This window comes from Heptranchias perlo, chromosome 23, assembly GCF_035084215.1.
Source record: "Heptranchias perlo isolate sHepPer1 chromosome 23, sHepPer1.hap1, whole genome shotgun sequence".
NCBI classification, from domain to species: domain Eukaryota; kingdom Metazoa; phylum Chordata; class Chondrichthyes; order Hexanchiformes; family Hexanchidae; genus Heptranchias; species Heptranchias perlo.
The window spans coordinates 39616606-39633053 of record NC_090347.1 but is presented as its reverse complement, the minus strand read 5'-3'; the positions used below and the strand labels follow the sequence as shown (position 1 = coordinate 39633053).

The following is a 16448-nucleotide window of genomic DNA, read 5'->3' as shown; positions in this document are numbered from 1 at the left end:
AAACTGTTTGGTCAGATTTAGTTACAGGTCAAGTTCTACATAGAAGCCATCTGGTACAGCAGGACGCTTACAGGCTAAAACAGCTTAGTCAGATTGATTTACAGGTTAAGTAATACACAAAGGCTAAAGCAGGATTTCAAATCAGGACAATACTTAGAAAAAGAGAGTTAAACTAATCAGTTCACAAGGGGATAATGTACCCTTCTTAGAATGGTGTTTCTAACAGAATCTGAGAAGCAACACGGATTTTTGATGAAGCAGTCAGTCTTGGCCCTTGATTGACCCTCAAGAAGAGACTTTGCACATGGGCAGAATGAGATTCATTTCACCCCTGGATTTCAAATGCTTTTCCCACAACTAAAGTTTAGTAGCCAGAGCATCACTGGAATTGTGTCAATACTTGCAGATGGTCACTGGAAGTGTGTCAATACTTGCAGATGATCACTGGAAGTGTGTCAGAATTTGCAGGGGGTCCCTGGGAGTGTGTCAGTATTTGTAGAAGGTCCCTGGGAGTGTGTCACTATTTGTAGAAGGTCATTGGAAGTGTGTCAGTATTTGCAGGGGATCACTGGGAGTGTGTCACTATTTGTAAAAGGTCCCTGGAATTGTGTCAGTATTTGCAGGGGGTCCCTGGAAGTGTGTGAGTATTTGCAGGGGATCACTGGGAGTGTGTCACTATTTGTAAAAGGTCCCTGGAATTGTGTCAGTATTTGCAGGGGGTCCCTGGAAGTGTGTCAGTATTTGCAGGGGGTCCCTGGAATTGTGTCAGTATTTGCAGGGGGTCCCTGGAATTGTGTCAGTATTTGCAGGGGGTCCCTGGATGTGTGCCAGTATTTGCAGGGGGTCCCTGGATGTGTGCCAGTATTTGCAGGGGGTCCCTGGATGTGTGTCAGTATTTGCAGGGGGTTCCTGGATGTGTGTCAGTATTTGCAGGGGGTCCCTGGATATGTGCCAGTATTTGCAGGGGGTCCCTGGATATGTGCCAGTATTTGCACGGGGTCCCTGGATATGTGTCAGTATTTGCACGGGGTCCCTGGATATGTGTCAGTATTTGCAGGGGGTTCCTGGATGTGTGTCAGTATTTGCAGGGGGTTCCTGGATGTGTGTCAGTATTTGCAGGGGGTCCCTGGATATGTGCCAGTATTTGCAGGGGGTCCCTGGATATGTGTCAGTATTTGCACGGGGTCCCTGGATATGTGCCAGTATTTGCCAAGGTTCCCCCACGCAGAAAAGCTTGCTCTAGCCTCACTGTGGAGAGGCCTATTTGTTATGGTACTGGAAAATATCAGGTACCTGTAGACTATACCCCAGTGTCAGTCAGCATGTGGTGTTGGGGAACGGGGGCGGTGTGTGGAGATTTTAACAAACATCCCTTTGGATTTTATCAAGGAAAAAATCTCTGCAGAATTGAGAAAAACGTCAGGTTTGCTCCAATAGTTCTTAAAACCAAAAACATTTTTTGGGAAGGTGGGAGAATCCTCCATATATTTAATTGACTTTCTTTGAACTGCAGACTGTTGCTCCAGTTTGTGGTGAATTTACTCAAGTGAGATGGGAGCACAGTGAATTTGTCAGCTTTAATAAGCTTGGTTTTTATGAGAATTCTGCTTCAGCAATCACACAGTAATCTTGTTACATTGTATAATACCAAAGCACCTCATGCTCTCTGAAAGCTTTGCGTCAAAAGTACTTTCTGCTAACCCTTTCAGGGCAAACTCAGCCAACTGGGTAAAGCAGCTGCTGCTCTGATTTGTACGGGCCAGAAGAGTCGCAGGTTTGTTCGCCAGTCTGTACTGAGTTAACTGACCTCATCCCAGGCATCTGTTTGAGTGCGGGTGGGGGAGGGCAAAATTAGCCTGACTGCCCCTGGGCAATGGAGTGTAAAACTTATTCAGTGTTCCCGCACCTGATCATCACCTGTTGACCCTTGCTGGAAAGTGCATGTGTAGCCAGTGCTGTCTTTCGGAAGTTAGGAAGTCCCTGGGAGTATGTCAATATTTGCGGGAGGTCCCCCAGGAATGCATCAGAATTTGTAGGGAGTCATGGAGAATGCATCCTGTGATTCAGGTTGTATTCTATCAACTTAGCAGTGAAGATGTTCAAATTTTCAAACAGGGCGAAGGGAGCATAGAGGGTCACTATTTGTCCGGATTTGGCCCTTTTTTTAATGTGGCTGCCTGGCAATTAACAAAATGTAAACCAAACTTAAAAGGTTACCTTGATCCACTAAACAGTTGAGCTGTACTGACCAAGAAAGAAAGACTTCCATTTATATAGTGACCTCAGGGCATCCCAAAACGCTTTACAGCTAATGAAGTATTTTTTTTAAGTGTAGTCACTGTTGTAGTGTAGGAAATGGGGCAGCCAATTTGCCCACAGCAAGCTCCTACAAACAGCAATGAGATAATCTGTTTTAGTAATGTTGGTTGAGGGATAGCTATTGGCCAGGACAGTAGGGAGAACTCCACTGCTCTTCTTCGATATAGTGCCTTGGGACTGTTTACATCCACCTGTGAGGGAAGGCGGGGCCTGGGTTTAATGTCTCATCCGAAGGTCGGCACCTGCAACAGTGCAGCACCTGCAGCATTGGTGTCAGCCTCGATTATGTGTGTAAGTCTCTGGAGTGGGGCTTGAACCCATGACCTTCTAACTCAGAAGTGAGAGTTCTACCATCTTAGCCTCGGCTGACACCTGGTTCCAGGCCCAATCTCTACTCTTTGCTGAGTCTGCTGATCCCAGCCGGGCTGGCGATAAGGGCACTACAATTGGCCTCAGTGCCCTAACTGAGAGAGGGTGTAAGAAAAATCTGCCAGGGTACCCACTACTGATTGCTAATTGGGGCACAGCAACCAGTTGCAGAACCGACTATCAATACAGCCCAGGGATCAAACCCAAGATCTTGTAGTCTTTTTATTTTCCCTCTTTAGCAGCTCACTCTCCCTGGGGAATGGAAGTTTTTGTGAAAATGAATTATCAACAGCTGGCCAACTTCAGTATCTTTAAGTATTGGAGCGGCAGCTGAGCATTTGAACAGAATGCACACTTCAAGTAACATGTTACTCATTTTGAATAACAACTTCGTTTAAATGCGAATTACACTTGAGTACAAATATATTTTATGAAATCAGCCAGTCCTGTTGAACTAATAGAGGTTTAAAGAAGCCCGCAATATCTCTCTTTTATAACACCATGATGACTTTAAGCTGCGATAATGGCATCTTAAGGTCCTCTAAAGTGCAGGTCACATGCAGCTGGCTGCGGGCCAAGTGTATAGCTGTCGGGACTTGCTAAGACTGGAAGTCTGGGAGACTCGCAATAAACGGTTTTATGAGTTTTGACTGTGGATATTTTTCTCCAGTTCAGAATTTTGCAGACGAGCCCTGCTCCCTGTAACTAACCGCCCAATAGCGACATCATTTGTAGTGACCCCATGGATCGGCAGAAAACCCTCATAGCTGTATCTCGGCTACTGGTAGTGGCATGTGCCCTCACCTGATCTTCCTTGACTTTGAAAGGTGGCGGAATAAATGCTTCACCTGACTTTGGCTAAGGATAAAAGCTGGCCCCCCCAAAAAAATAATTATTAAACAGCAAGTAAACAGAAGAAATGACTCACAATCTGCCTTGGTACTCCAAGTAGCAATCAGTAGTGGGAACTCTGACATATTTGTTCCCCCTCCATAGCCTAGCGCACTGTCAATTTATGTTAGTTATAGGCTTAACTATCCCACCTTAGATTCAATAAATAACAGTCATATCTTTTGAGCTGAACTGCAGTATAAATTGAACAGGGCACAAGGACCCTGAATTTAACCTTAAATTCCCTTTTTGTTGTTGACTAATTAATTAAATTCTCTTTCTGCCCTATTTATTCCTCTTCCTGGTGTTTTCAGATGGACTACCTAATTTTTACAAGAGAGGATGAGAAATATTTTTCAAAGAAAAAATGATTGAAACAAGCAAATTTAAATAGGTGTCCCTTGAACTCAAAAAGAGCTGCTAATCAAACATATATGTATAAACTGAACCCGCAGGATGCTTGTATTTGAATTGAATGACTTGAACCTTCTTTGACCTATTTGAACAGACAAAACTGTCTTTGTATTGGTATCAAAGTGAGCTGGGCTATTTTCTGTGAGTGCCTGTGGCTTTTAACTCCTCATTTACCAGAACAGAGAGCAATAAACCAATTTCATGATACATCATGGACAAAAATGCTTCATGGGAAGCTGGCCTGAGTGAGTCCCAGCTGTTACTACATTTGGCTAGCAGCTGCTTCTAAGCAACCTGCACAGGCTCGAGTCAGCACTAAAGTAATGGCGCCATTAGTCATCATCAAGGCAATTCTTCACAATATACTTCCTTTCAAGAAGTGAATTGTATCCTTTAGATGGAGTGGGGATGTCAGGGTGAAAGGTCAGGAAGTGGGAGGGATTGGAGCCAAGTTGAATCATGTCCACAGCAGAGTTTGAATATCCCCCTTAGTGATGGTGATTTTAGAGAGGGGAACTTGTCTGGGACTATGTTACTGTCTGTTAAAGTGATCAGCCTCAGACAGTACTCATTACAATTGTAAATGGAGTCTGAAGCACTTATTGCCTGTAAAACCTCTTTTGATTTATTTTCGCCTGACGTATTTTATTTGTGACGTGCGCTCACTGTTTCAGTATTCAATATTCCAGCTGGCTCCCGTTGGGTTTGGCTCCCTGTCTGCTGTCACAACAAAAATAAATCGTTTCTTCAAATTTACAAAAAGTCAGCTACAGAATGGGAAGAGCCTAAAACTTAGGGCAGTAGTGCAGGAAAAGGATGTACAAACAAGGAGGAAAAATAGAATTAGGTCTGCAAGATGCAACGTTATATCAGTGCGGGTATTTGGAAATGTTCCCTCAGGATGAGCACAACTAAATCTGTTGCAGCAACTCTGGAGCAACTTATTCAACAACAACAACTTGCAATTATATAGATGGAGTGGGGACGTCAGGGTGAAAAGTCAAGAAGTGGGAGGGACCGCTTAATGTAGTAACACATCCCAAGGCACTTCACAGGAGCATAATCAGACAAAAATTGGTGTCAAGCCAAAGAAGGAGATATTAGGACAGGTGACCAAATGTTTGGTCAAAGAGGTAGGTTTTAAGGAGCGTTTTCAAGGAGGAAAGAGAAGTAGAGAGATCTAGGGAGGGAATTCCAGAGTTTAGGGCCTGGGCAGTTGAAGGTGCGACTGCCAGTGGTGGGTCAAAGGAAGTGGGGGCTGGACAAGAGGCCAGAGTTGGAGGAATGCAGAGTTCTTGGAGGAGTGTAGGGCTGGAGAAGGTAACAGGGATATGGTGGGGCGAAGCCATGGAGGGATTTTTTAATATATCTTTTACAACAACAAGGTATATTTACATAGCACCTTTAATGTAGCAGATGTCGCAAAGCACTTTACAGGGGATTGGAGAACACCATGCAGGAAGCAGAGGAAAAGTTAGAGGGAGGCGCTCAAAAGTGTGTTCAAATCACTGGATTTTGAAGAGGCTTTTAAATGTGTGGAGAGTGTTCCAGAGTGCAGTGAAATGGGGGCTGAGGTTCTGGTGGAGTGAAGGAAAGGGGTGGGGGCTGCCTAAGGGAGGGAGGGCAATACAAGGGTAGAGCAGAAAGGGGTGTGTGTGCTGGGAAGTAGCATGCCTTTGGTCATGGTTCTCTTGCTCCCACATGTCCGTCCATGATGATAAATTTGACCAAAAGTTGTTCTATTCTTAATTCAAGCAATAACAACACAAGAGGTTGAGGAAGGAGAGACACAAACGCAAAGCTCATACTTTACCACGGGTTCAATTAAATTGCCTCAGGCTTATCCCAAAGCATCTAATATGTCTCACAATGCAATATGTTCTATGTTGAGGGACTCTTGTAAATTGTTGAGGAATTTCTTGTGAAAACTGATCTGCAACTTGGCAACATTGACCTGGAATTGCCACACATTACTGTGAAGCAGGAGCCTCTAGCACCTTTTGTCCCTTGGTTTAATACATCCCGTGGGCTTCCGCCAGCACTTTAACCATTTCATTCTGTCTGCAGCTCCTCTTCTTACATTTATACACTCTATAGATAAAAGGACAAAGTTGTGAATCTGAAATAAAAACAGAAACATAAAAAATAGGAGCAGGAGTAGGCCATTTGGCCCCTTGAGCCTGCTCCACCATACAACCAGATCATGGCTGATTTTCAACCTCAACTCCACTTTCCCGCTTGATCTCCATATCCCTTGATTCCCCTAGAGTCCAAAACTCTATCCATCTCAGCCTTGAACATATTCAACGACTCAGCATCCACAGCCCTCTGGGGTAGAGAATTCCAAAGCTTCACAACCCTCTGAGTGAAGAAATTCCTCCTCATCTCAGTCCTAAATGTCTGAACTCTTATCCTGAGACTATGTCCCCTAGTTCTAGACTCTCCATCCAAAGGAAACATCCTCTCAGCATCTATCTTGTCAAGCCCTCTTAGAATCTTATGAAATGCTGGGAATGCACAGCAGGACCTTTCGTATTTGAAAAGAGGATAGCCAAGTTCATGTTTCAGATAGAGACCTGTTTTGTATTGTAATTGATCCAAAGAGTTGTGCTGCAACAGCTCAGCTACTGGAAAAGGAATTGCCACGTGTTTTAACATTGCAAGATTGCAGATAAAGTGTTGAAACAACAAAAGGTTGATCTGCAACCACTAAGCAATGGAGGGATTGATCAGTTAAATACAATAATAGTTCCTGCCACTCATAACGAGGTGCAATGTTTATACATTTAAAGTTTGTAGTTTGAAAACAAAAGCTGAAAAGCAGTTTGAAGGGTTGCTTAACATTTTGGGAGCCAAGTTCATATAATTTTACAGCAGAGAACGGGGACATTGGCCCATTGTGGCTGTGTTTATAGAATCATACAGCACAGAAGGAGGCCATTCGGCCCATTTTGCCTGTGCCAGCTCTTTGAAAGAGCTATCCAATTAGTCCCACTCCCCTGCTCTTTCCCCATAGCCCTGCAAATATTTCATTTTCAAGTATTTATCCAATTCCCTTTTGAAAGTTACTATTGAATCTGCTTCCACCACCCATTCAGGCAGGAATTCCAGATCATATAAACTCTTTGGTTGGCTTTCTGAAAGAGCTATCCAATTAGTTCCATCCCCTTGCCCTTTCACCACAACCTCTTAAGCTTTTTTTCTCAAGTATTTATCTACTGTCGTTTTACAGACTGATATGGATTCTGCTTCTGCTTCCAAAGGCATTCCATGTAAACAAAATCCTAATCTGCCCTTTTGTTCTTTTTGTGATACTTTTAAATTTAAACCCTCTAGTTATTGACAATGGAAATAGTTTCTTCCCCAGTTACTGTATCAAAACAACCTCATATTTTTGAACACCTCTACTAGATCTCCTCTAAATCGTCTCAATTCTCGTGAATGGAGCCCCAATTTTTCTAGTTTCTCCTCATGACTAATTTCTCTGCTTGCCACCCTAGTAAATCTCCTCCTGTACCCCCTCCATGGCCTTGACATCCTTCTTAAAGTAGGCCATAGGACAAGACGTTAAATGGGATGTTTATTGCCACCTATTGTCTTTGCGTTTAAACTATTTGGATTTGCAGCAGATTGCCCACGTCACTGTCACCATAGCAAGGAGTGGAAAATGGGAAACATTCCAATCCACCAGCGTCACCTTTCCCTGTTTAGCACATAAGTTCTCCACCTGATTGTGCCATCAACAACAACAACAACTCACATTTATATAGCGCCTTTAATGAGGTATAGGGAGGGAATTCCAGAGCTTAGGGCCAGATGGTGCAGAACTTCTGAACAGTGAGCTAATGACAAGATAGTGCCAGTCAACATGCAGCTCCCTGTGGCCTAGAATTTCTAGGCCGTGGCAGCTAATGCTGAGCAATAGCCATAAAAAATCCAAACAAAGCACTGGGTTTTTTTTTTACTAGAGGAATAGATTCAAAAGCAGAGAAGTTATGTTAAACTTATATAGAACCTTGGTTAGACCACATTTAGAGTACTGTGCACAGTTCTGGTTTCCATATTAGAAAAGGATATAGAAGCACTGGAGAAAGTAAAAAAGATTCACAAGGATGATACCAGAACTGAGAGGGTACAACTATCAGGAAAGCCTGAACAGGCTGGGGCTCTTGTCTCTAGAAAAGGTGACCTGATGGAGGTGTTTAAAATTATGAAGGGGTTCCATAGGATAGACTTAGAGGATATATTACCACTTGTGGTGGAGTCCAAAACTAGGGGCCATAAATATAAGATAGTCACTAATAAATCCAATAAGGAATTCAGGAGAAACTTCTTTATCCAAAGAGTGGTGAGAATCTGGAACTCGCTGCCACATGGTGTGGTTGAGGCAAATAGCATAGATACATTTAAGGGGAAGCTAGATAAACACATGAGGGAGAAAGGAATAGAAGGATAGGATGAGATGAAGTAGGGTGGGAGGAGGCTTGTGAGGAGCATTAACACTGGCATAGACCATTTGGGTCAAATGGCCTGTTCCTGTTTTGTAAATTCTATGTGATATGAAGCAGAGTTCTGACCTGAATAAAGAACAGCAGAAAATGAAGCTCCTCTTTCAGGGGATCGCAGCTGGCACTTATTGGAGGGCTTTGTTGTGCCTCTTCTTTTTAATACACATTCCCTGTCAAACAATCTAGCTAGTTTCATCTTTGTAGTATTAAACCTGCACAGCTTCTAATCAGCACTGGTTACACAGGGGAGGTCTGTCTGCATCGGTTTGTTTCTAAGCCCCAAAAGGTCCATTTGCCACCTCACCTAATTCTTGTAGTTTGAACCTTTGTTTTTCTATTTATTTCTCTATTTTTTCCCTCCCTTTTTTCAATAAGCAGGTAGCCCTACTTACATATGGCAGCTGTCATTTCTTTTTGTTGCTAAGTTTGAATGACAAACCCTTGACTATTCAGCCCTCATAAAGCCAGGGCCCCTTCCCATGGACGTACAGTGCGTTGTGTAGCTGCACGGGAGGATTTGAGACAATGGCAGACTTTCTTTTACAATTCTTTATATGAGGGACTTAGGGTTGCGAACTCTGGTTGGACGTATTCCTAGAGGTTTCATCTTGTGACCTTCTGCCTCCAACTACCCCGCCCATCAAACAGCCTTTTTTCCCCATCTCCAATATTTTTATAACTAATAAATTAACGTGTTTGAAAAAAAAGCGTACAATTTTTTTTATTGCTTCAATGATTTTTCTCCTGGGCTGCTCACAGTGTTCAGAGGATTAATCTTTAATTCCTGGAGAGGATTGGCGACCCTAGCCTCTTTTTTGTCTCACTGCATTTGTAATATCCTGGACTCCGAGTACATTGGAGCCCTCCCCATCTCCATTCACATTTTAACTGGATTCCACAGCAGCAGCTGTTTAAAGCTTGTGATTTGTGATTTCATTTCGGCCTGCCAGACCTTCCCAGTTGGTTGTGGATGCTTTGTAGAGAGCAGCAAGTGCAGAGACGTAACGCTGGCTTGTAAAGGGCGTTTGGTGGCAAAAGCATTTATATTTGCTGCCGACTCATTGTTGCCTCGGAAACTACAGGAGAAATCCAGGGTTCAGGGATCGTGTCTGTGTACCTATTTTTATCTCCTGCATCAAAATTGGTGTAGGCCTCCAGCCTGAGGTTCATGCAGTTGCAGGTCAGTCTAGACCTCAGCCGTGAGACTCTGGTAAATCCTGGTTGGTCCTGGCCTCAGGCCTGAAGCTGAAGTAGATCCATGTCAGTGCAGAGGGACAAAATATTCATGGTGTTATTTATGAAACAGACGTCAGACAGATTTCTATCTCAATCCAGTAACCTTCTTAAGAACTAAATGGCATAACTGATGTAGGAATCATTATTCAGTTTCTCAACAAATTAGCAATTCCAAACAGAACCAGTGATGATGCTGCACACTTACTGAATGGAGTTATTGAAATCAGCAATCCCTGCTGAATAAAACGAAACATAAGCTAACAAAACTGTTCAAAAATCATTCATTAATACTGCTTTAAACATTATAATGTGTTACAAAGGTTGCAGTAGTATATAACTCACTTTGAAATCAAGGCATCATTACATATATTACTGCAACCTTTTATAGCACAAAATGTAATGTTAAAAGCATTTTTAAAACAATGATTGGTTCCTCAGTTGGTTAACCCTCCCAGGGGATGCATGCACAGAAAACAGCTTGGTTAATCTTGTAGTCATTAAATATTTTTAATGGCCACAACATTAACCAAGCTGATTTGTGCATATGTGTCGTGACGGCCATGATGTCAGACAAAGATGTCATGACTTCAAAACGCTAACAAATCGCTTGCAACTCAGATCAGGCTGCCAGTGTGAATCAGTGCTCCAAACTCAAAGCAAATTTGGAAGTGATTCACTCCGAGTGGCTGGAGTGTGAACATGCTGATTAAAGTATCAAACCCTTCCTTTTCAAATAACGGAAATCACATCTCAAAACGGTGAGTTATTTTATGAGATGCAGTCACTGTTGCCATGTGGGTGTATGCAACAACCATTGTGCACCAGCAAAGTTCCACAAAAAGTAAATAAGATGAATGACCAGTAATCTGTTTTTTAATGATGTTGGTTGAGGAAGGAATGTTGGCCAGGACAAGGGGAGAAATCGCTTCTTTCAGTAGTGTTTTAGAATCAGTCAACAGGATCTTGGTTGATGATTGTATTTGAACTTCAATAATGCAACGAAAATGTGCTAAAGTCCTGGTGTGAGGCTTGAACACAACCTTCTGACTCAGGCAAGAGTAGAACCAACTGAGCCGAACTAACACAGTGCAGATGCAGCACTGGGCTTTACATCATGATTAGATAGGAAAGCAGCAGTCTCTTGTAATGCCCTGGAATGGGTGCGCCTGAAAGAATGTTCCTATGAAAATATATTCCCATTATCAAGTTTTTGTTAACTAACAACTTGGCATGCATGAGTTATAATCGTGGTAGATCTGCCATTTTTTAAAATAATAAATTCAATTTATTGTGGAACTCCTCACTTCCCCCAATCTTCCCTTCCTCCGATAATCTTTGGGCTTTTAATACCCAAGTTAACCAGTTACTACATCTTGATTACCTTGTCTTTTCATTTACTCTCTTCAGGCTGAGTGGTGTCCTCACTGTGAGCTTTGACCTTTCACACTAGTTACTCCGCCAGTCTGAATCTCGTCCCTTTCTTCCCCTTCCACCACTGCCAAAGAATGAATTGCTGAATGGTTTTATAAATTAACAAGCTGTTCAGCAGTTTCAAATTACACCATAGTCCTAGCCCTGTATGTTTTAATTACCTGGACTGGAAGTTTTATCATACATCATGGGAATTAAAAGATTAATAATGAAGTTAAATGCCAGCTGTGAATTAAGAGGAACTCTCTGCAAATTTGTTGTTAAACTTTAGTCTGCAGACAGATGTGAAAAATAGTCTGTCCAGTGCAGCTAGCACACGATTAACAAGTCGAATACACTGCTGTTAACAGAGTATCTTCAACATCTCTCTTCCCCAACACAAAGTTGCCATTTACAATGGCTGAGGGTAGTTTCTTTTTCATTTGTTCTTGGGTTGTGGGCGAGGCTGGCTAGGCCGCATTTATTGCCCGTCCATCATTGCCCTGGGAAGGTGGCGGCAGGCCTTCTCCTTGACCCGCTGCAGTCCCACGGTGGTGTTGGGTAGGGAAGGGCTCAACTCTTGCAACCAGTATCACGTGTTATTTGGAAACGGTAGTTGACCTCCCCTTGTGCTTTTTGAACCGTTCCTTTTATTTTTCAAGCCCTTTTTTTGTCACCTCCACCATTTCCCTCCTCTCCTGAGGGTGCCATCTCTTCACTGGGATATGGTCCCATGAGCACTGGTTGTCTTCTCGTACCTCACCCAACTGGGCCTTTCTTCATGTATGGCCCTAGACAGTGAGGGTCAGACGGATTTGGCAAAGCATCAGACGCAAGCCCAATCGTGCCTGATCCACTCCTTCCCCAACATCTTCACTCATCAGAGGGAGATCAGGAGTGGGAACACAGCCTGGCTATCATGCTCCCTAGCTTAGTGTAGTGTCCTAACTCCTGCTCCAGTTGGGATGACCGAACTCAGCCCAGACCAAGCATCAATACATGGGGCCGTCTGGTCATTGTGGACCATATTTCCTTTTGTTCCAAGCAACAAAATAGGAAGTATTAAACAGGAGTGCTTTCAGCCCATGAGAAATCCTGTATTAAATTAACAATGTCATTTTGTGAAATGCAGCAACAACAACTTGCATTTATATAGCGCCTTTAACATAAGAAAACGTCCCAAGGCGCTTCACAGGAGCATAATCAGACAAAAAAAAATTGACACAAAGCCAAAGAAGGAGACATCAGGACAAGTGACCAAATGCTTGGTCAAAGAGTTAGGTTTTAAGGTGCGTCTTAAAGGAGCGAGAGGCAAAGAGGTTTAGGGAGGGAATTCCAGAGCTCAGGGCCCAGACAGCTGAAGGCACAGCACCAATGGTCGGGCGAAGGAATTTGGGGATGCACAAGAAGCCAGAATTGGTGGAATGCAGAGTTCTCAGAGGGTTGTCGGGCTGAAGGAAGTTACAGAGATCGGGAGGGGAGAGGCCATGTCGGGATTTGAATACAAGGATGAGAATTTTAAATTTGAGGTCTTGGTGGACTTGGAGCCAATGTAGGTCAGCAAGCATAGGGTTGATGGGTGAACTGGACTTGGTGCAAGTTAGGATACGGGCAGCAGGGTTTTGGATCAGCTCAAGTTTAAGGTTGAAGGTGGGAGGCTGGCCAGGACAGCATTGGAATAGTCGAGTCTGGAAGTAACAAAAGCATTATGATTGTTTCAGCAGCTGATGGGCTGAGGCAGGGGCGAAGTTACGAACATACATACGTACGAATATATGAATTAAGAGCAGGAGTAGGCCATTCGGCCCCTTGAGCCTGCTCTGCCATCCTCAACGCTACTTTCCAGTCTATCTACTATAACCTTTGACTCCCTTGTTAATCAGGAATCTATCTAACTCAGCCTTAAAAATATTCAATGACCCTGCCTCCACCGCTCTCTGGGGAAGGGAGTTCCACAGACTCACGACCCTCTGAGAGAAAAAAATTCCCCTCATCTCCATCTTAAATGGGAGACCCCTTATTTTTAAACTGTGTCCCCTAGTTCTAATCTCTCCCACAAGGGGCAACATCCTCTCAGCATCTACCCCTTCAAGTCCCCTCAGGATCTTATATGTTTCAATAAGATCACCTCTCATTCTTCTAAACTCCAGTGTATACAGGCCCAACTTATCCAACCTTTCCTCATAAAATAAACCCCTCATCCCAGGAATCAGCTGAGCGAACCTTCTTTGAAGTGCCTCGAAAGCAATTATGCCCTTTCTTAACCAAGGAGACCAAAACTGCACACAGTATTCCAGATGTGGTCTTACCAATGCCCTGTACAACTGTAGCAAAACATCTCTACTTTTATATTCTATTCCCCTTGCAATAAATGACAACATTCCATTTGCCTTCCTAATCACATGCTGTACCTGCATACTATCTTTTTGTGATTCATGTACTAGGACACCCAGATCCCTCTGTACCTCAGAGTTCTGCAATCTCTCTCCATTTAAATAATATACTGCTTTTCTATTCCTCCTGCCAAAGTGGACAAGTTCACATTTTCCCACATTAGACTCCATCTGCCAAATTTTTGCCCACTCACTTAACCTATCTATATCCTTTTGCAGACTCCTTATGTCCTCTTCACAACTTATTTTCCCACCTACCTTTGTGTCATCAACAAATTTAGCAACCGTACATTCGGTCCCTTCATCCAATTCATTGATATAGATTGTAAATAGTTGAGGCCCAAGCACTGATCCCTGTGGCACTCCACTCGTTACATCTTGCCAACCTGAAAATGACCCATTTATGCCTTCTCTCTGTTTCCTGTTAGCTAACCAATCCTTTATCCATGCTAATATGTTACCCCCGTACACCATGAGCTCTTATTTTGTGTGGTAGCCTTTGAGGTGACACCTTGTCAAAAGCGTTCTGGAAATCCAAGTACACCACATCCACAGGATCCCCTTTATCCAGGTTGCTTGTTACTTCCTCAAAGAACTCTAATAAATTAATCAAACACGATTTCCCTTTCACAAAGCCATGTTGACTCTGCCTGATTGCATTGAGATTTTCTAAGTGCCCTGATATAACCTCCTTAATAACAGATTCTAGCATTTTCCCTATGACAGATGTTAAGCTAACTGGCCTGTAGTTTCCTGCTTTCTGTCTCGCTCCTTTCTTGAATAGAGGAGTTACATTCGCTATTTTCCAATCTGATGGGTCCCTTCCAGAATCTAGGGAATTTTAGAAAATTAATACCAATGCATCTACTATCTCTGCAGCCACTTCTTTTAAGACCATAGGATGAATTCCGTCAGGAGCTGGGGACCTGTCAGCTTTTAGTTCGAAGAAATTTTTCAGAACCCTTTCCCTCTTGATTCACAATTATTTCTGGCATGTTACTTGTATCCTCTACAGTGAAGATGGACGCAAAATATCTGTTCAATTCATCCACCATTTCCTTGTTCTCCATTATTAATTCCCCAGACACTCTCTCCAGAGGACCAACACTCACTTTACTTACTCTTTTCCTTTTTAAATACCTGTAGAAACTCTTACTATCTGTTTTTATATTTCTAGCTAGCTTTCTCTCGTACTCTAATTTCTCCCTCCTTATTATTCTTTTAGTCATTCTTTGCTGCTTTTTTATATTCTGTCCAATCTTCTGACCTGCCACTAATCTTCGCGGAATTGTATGCTTTTTCTTTCAATTTGATACTATCTTTAACTTCCTTAGTTAGCCACGGATGGTACATCCTTCCCCTGGAGTCTTTCCTTCTCCCTGGAATGTATCTTTGCTGAGTGTTATGAAATATCTCATTAAATGTCACCGAAATGGAAGCAGGCGGTCTTAGTGACGGAGAGGATATGGGGTCGGAAGCTCAGCTCAAGGTCAGATAGCACGCCGAGGTTGCGAACAATCTGGCTGAGCCTGAGACAGTGGCCAGGGAGGGGGTTGGAATCGGTAGCGTGGGAACAGAGCTTGTGGAAGAGGCCGAAGACAATGGCTTCAGCCTTCCCAATGGTTACGAGTACTGGATGTCGGACAAGCAGTTTGCCAACACAGAGGATGCGGAGGGGTCAAGAGAGATGTAGAAATCAAAACCTTTCTCTTGTCCGAGTGACAGCTGCGTTCAGTCTGTACTGACAAACCTCGAGACATAGTTAAAATTAACGAACTACAGGTAGATAGAGTGACCTGGTCTGACGCTCTTGTTTTTGCCTTTCTGCCTTTTTCTCTCTTGCTGCAGGTTGTGATCCGCGGGGAGCTGGAAGCACCTGACACACAGGAGCTGATACAGTGCGTCAATGCGCACTTTGTACATAACAAGGTAAGAGAGCGATAGCGCTCGGTGTGTGCTTGCGGAAAAGGGGCAAACGACTGGGATTCAGTGGCTCGGGATGTAAATACAGAAAAAAATAGGAGCCTATTATGGAGGAACTCAGCTGCCTGAAAACCTCTCATTACCTGTCCCCGAGGATCCAAGTTGCTGTCTAGGGCTGAAATGATTGTTTGTCAGTAATGATTGGCGGCTTGAGTCTGAATTCTGGATAAGCGACACTGTAAAATGTGGTAGGAGTGCCTGCAGCGGCCACACTTCTTACTTCAGGAATATTCGGTATCCTATGGGATGTGTGAAATCCAAACCGGCCTTGTGCAAGTATGTGTACTTGTAGAGAAGTTTTCCCAGTTTCTCGTCATGTTAGAAAGTTTTAGAAAATGTCACTCTTACGCAGCAAGTGTTTTTCCGTGGAAACGCAGGCTTACACTTTAACCAAGCCCGGTTCATTCCCACAGACATTACTTTTTAACTTCTCATTGGAGAGATAAGGATATAACCCTCCATATGTTAACTTCGCAAGAACCTCCCTCAGTTCAAGCTATTGGACTTGTGATTATGTCACGTTCATCGCAACCTCACTCTGTCTATCCCACTTTAAGCTATTACTCAGGATTCTCATGGTTAGGCCTCAGCTGGAGTATTTGTCCCGTTCTAGACCTCAGACTTTAGGAAGAATGTCAAGACCTTAGAGAGAGTGCAGAATTTCTGTAATTGGCAAATGAATGTCAATATAGATAAGTGTGAGGTGGTACATTTTGGTAGGAAGGATAAGGAGGCCATATACTCCTTGGAAATTAAGAGTATATATGGGGTAGAGGAGCAGGGGGATACACAAATCACTAAAAGTAGCAAAGCAGGTTAATAAGGCCATAAAAGAAACAAACCAATCACTGGGGTTCATTTCTGGAGGGATAGAATTGAAAAGCAGAGAAGTTACGTTAAACGTATGTTGAACCTTGGTTAGACC

General features: G+C 43.2%; 1 protein-coding gene across 3 annotated transcripts in view; it reads left to right on the top strand.

Moving 5' to 3' along the window:
- The window catches only part of spata20 (spermatogenesis associated 20), a 348450-nt gene that overhangs the window by 198642 nt on the left and 133360 nt on the right, over window positions 1-16448 (top strand). For all 3 annotated transcript variants that reach the window (XM_068004358.1, XM_068004359.1, XM_068004360.1), the window contains exon 15: window positions 15389-15469. In XM_068004358.1, coding sequence (XP_067860459.1) covers window positions 15389-15469 — 81 coding nt within the window. The remainder of the gene's footprint in view (window positions 1-15388; window positions 15470-16448) is intronic.